At 52.4% G+C, this 2760-nt stretch overlaps 1 protein-coding gene across 1 annotated transcript in view; it reads right to left on the bottom strand.

Annotated features, from left to right (window-relative positions):
• The window catches only part of LOC104387330 (mitogen-activated protein kinase 13-like), a 13985-nt gene extending 11225 nt beyond the window's left edge, over nucleotides 1-2760 (bottom strand). Inside the window, exon 1 of the mRNA XM_009996104.1 lies at nucleotides 2642-2760. Coding sequence (XP_009994406.1) covers nucleotides 2642-2760 — 119 coding nt within the window. The remainder of the gene's footprint in view (nucleotides 1-2641) is intronic.

Here is a 2760-nt window from a genome sequence, read left to right as displayed (position 1 = left end):
GGAGGGATCTTCAGTTCCTTGCTGCAGTTCTGGGAAGCCTCTTGCCCAGCTCTCTCCAGTTGTCAGCTTCAATTGTGGTCTTGTCCTCCAGCAGTTGGGACCATCACCAACCTCCCCACAGCACCAGGCTATTGTCCTGCTCCTGGATCTGAGGTCCCTTCCAGTTGCTCCCAGTTGTGAGTGACAAGAGCAGAAACATATCTTGGGAGCTTCAGTACAACAGGGATTTCATTGATGAGCTGGGAGAAGCAAAGGAAGTGCTGGAGAAGCTACACCAGCCATCTTCAGCCATGAGGTATCCCAGGAGGAATTGTCTCCATTTCAGAACTTCAGCAGGTGTCAGGAGAGGGGACAACTTGTAAAGATTTCCAAGGAGCCAGGAAAGTTAAGAGGAAGGGGCTTGGACCACATGTTCTGCAGAAATCAAGGCAGATTCCCTGACCTAAGGGTGCATGTTCCTTCCTGCCTTCCCAGCTGAGGCGTCCAGAGCATCTAACCCCACCTCTCCAGAGTTGGGGTGATGGAGCTTCACCCTGCATGGACAGCACCACCTTCACCCTTGCCATGAGGCACAGCTCAGTTAGGAATTAATGCCCATCTTGTTCTTCTTCCCAGCACAGGTTTCATGCCTGGCTGAAGTTTGGGATGACAGTGCCCAGGCAGAGCTGTGTCCTGCCTCAGCTCCAGAGATCAGCCAGACCCGTGTTGGAGGGACCAGAAGACTCTTCTCCCACAGTTACGTTCACCTGGGAGACAAATTACTACAGATTTGGGCAGAACTAATGAGGGGGAAAAACCCCACATCTTTGCTGTTTTGCCTTAGTTCCTCAGCTGCTCCAGGAGCTGTAAATAAAATCTGAGTAACTGTGACAGAAAAGCTTCCCAGCAATTCCCAGCAGAGGACAGCAAATCCCAACTCCACGTGCTCCCACCTCTGCTTTGGGCAGGGATCTGCACCAAACCTTCCCTGCTGGGCACTGGCCATGGGCAGCCACCACCCCTGGGTGGTGAATCCATCCATCCATCCATCCATCCATCCATCCATCCATCCATCCATCCATCCATCCCCACATCCGTCCATCCCTCCCTTCCTCCCTCCCTCCCCAAGACCTCCAGAGCAGCCCAGACTTTCCCTGGGACTGGTAAAAGATTCTTCATCTTGTTTGGTTTTTTTTTAATTTGCTTGGTTTGAATTTTTTGTTGTTGCTGATTTTGTTTGTTTGTCCTTTTTCTTCTGGTGGGCAAGGAAATATTGGGAGGATTTATCTCTTCTCTTTTTTGTCCTGGCTTTATTTTCTTTTAGTCTTAATAGAATCATGGGATGGTTTAGGTTGGTGGGACCTTAAAGGTCATTTAGATCCAACCCCCTGCATGGGCAGGGACACCTCCCATCAGCCCAGGCTGCTCCAAGCCCCATCCAACCTGCCCTTCAACACTGCCAGGGATGGGGCAGCCACAGCTTCCCTGGGCAACCTGGGCCAGGCTCTCACCACCCTCACACCAAAGAATTCCCTCCTCATGTCCAACCTCAATCTCCCTCTTCCAGTCTTCATCCATTCCCCCTTTCTTCCCTGCCCTTGTCCAAACTCCCTCCCCAACTTTCCTGAGGCCCCTTCAGATATTTCTTGCTTTCCTTTCTAATAAAACCCAGAAAACACTGTACAAATACCAAGAACACCAAGTTTAATATTCCCCAGGTTCCTCAAGATTCATTGAAGCATCTGAGAAGCTTAAATGCACCTGAGCAGCAAAGAGGGAAGGGAAACTCCAGGTGCCTCTTTGTGGATAGGCAGCCAGGGGTCAAGGCCAGAACCTGTGCCCCAGGGTGTCCAGATCCATGTCAGGATCCTTCACCCAACACCCACTGAAGGGGACACACCTTTGGTTGGTTGTTTTTCTTTTTTTAGCTCAGTGTGTTATGAAACAAGGGCTGGTTCAGATCCTGCTTCATTCTTCAGCCTTCCAACAAGTCACCTGTGCCCTCTGGTTCACCAGGGTGAGAACCAAGAGGGAGATCTGACTTCTGCTCCTCACACTATGGGCACCTTTAGCCAACTGATTCATTATCAGCAGCTCGTGCTGCTCCCTCACAGGTTGAGCTTCTCATCAGCTGGGAAGGAGTTCCCAGCCTGTTTCCTATCCTGATTTACAGTAATTTCTATCTATTTTATGATTTCAAGGTCAGGGGCCACGTTGTCCTGCATCACCTTGGAGGCAGCAGCAGGGACACGCTGCAGCCACCCCTGTTCCACCTCTAGCACCACCTACACATCACAAATCAGGTATATTTTTCCCCCCTCCTTTGCTGCCAGACCAAAAATCCCCCTTCATGCAAGGTCAAGCCCCCCAGAATCAACCTGACACCCCCAGCCCTGCCCACCTGCTCCCCAAACCCACCCACCGAGGGTGGGAAACTCTCCTCTCTGAGCCCACCTGGGGCAACCGCAGCAGAAAACATCTGGTTTTCTTCAAGCACCCAAACCTCCCACCCTCTCCTGGAGCAGGAGGCCACCTACCTGCCTTCATCCCACATGCAAATGGCCTCTCCTAATGAGGGTGCTGCCAGGCACCTCCTCATTCCCCCCCGGCACGACACCTGGAACACCCCCCGAGGTGCCGGTCCCCGCAGGATCCCACTCACCAGACCGAGCCGTAGGCTCCGGACCCCAAGGGGTGGAGGGACGTGTATCTCCTGGGCAGCTCCCAGAGGGTTTTGTTCACCTCCTGTCTGTAAAAACCTCTTCTCCTTGCGATGTTCAT

Source organism: Chaetura pelagica, unplaced genomic scaffold (assembly GCF_000747805.2).
Source record: "Chaetura pelagica isolate M959 unplaced genomic scaffold, ChaPel_1.0 scaffold890, whole genome shotgun sequence".
NCBI lineage: Eukaryota > Metazoa > Chordata > Aves > Apodiformes > Apodidae > Chaetura > Chaetura pelagica.
Note: the sequence above shows the minus strand (reverse complement) of the source record. Positions and strands in the feature narration are given on the sequence as shown.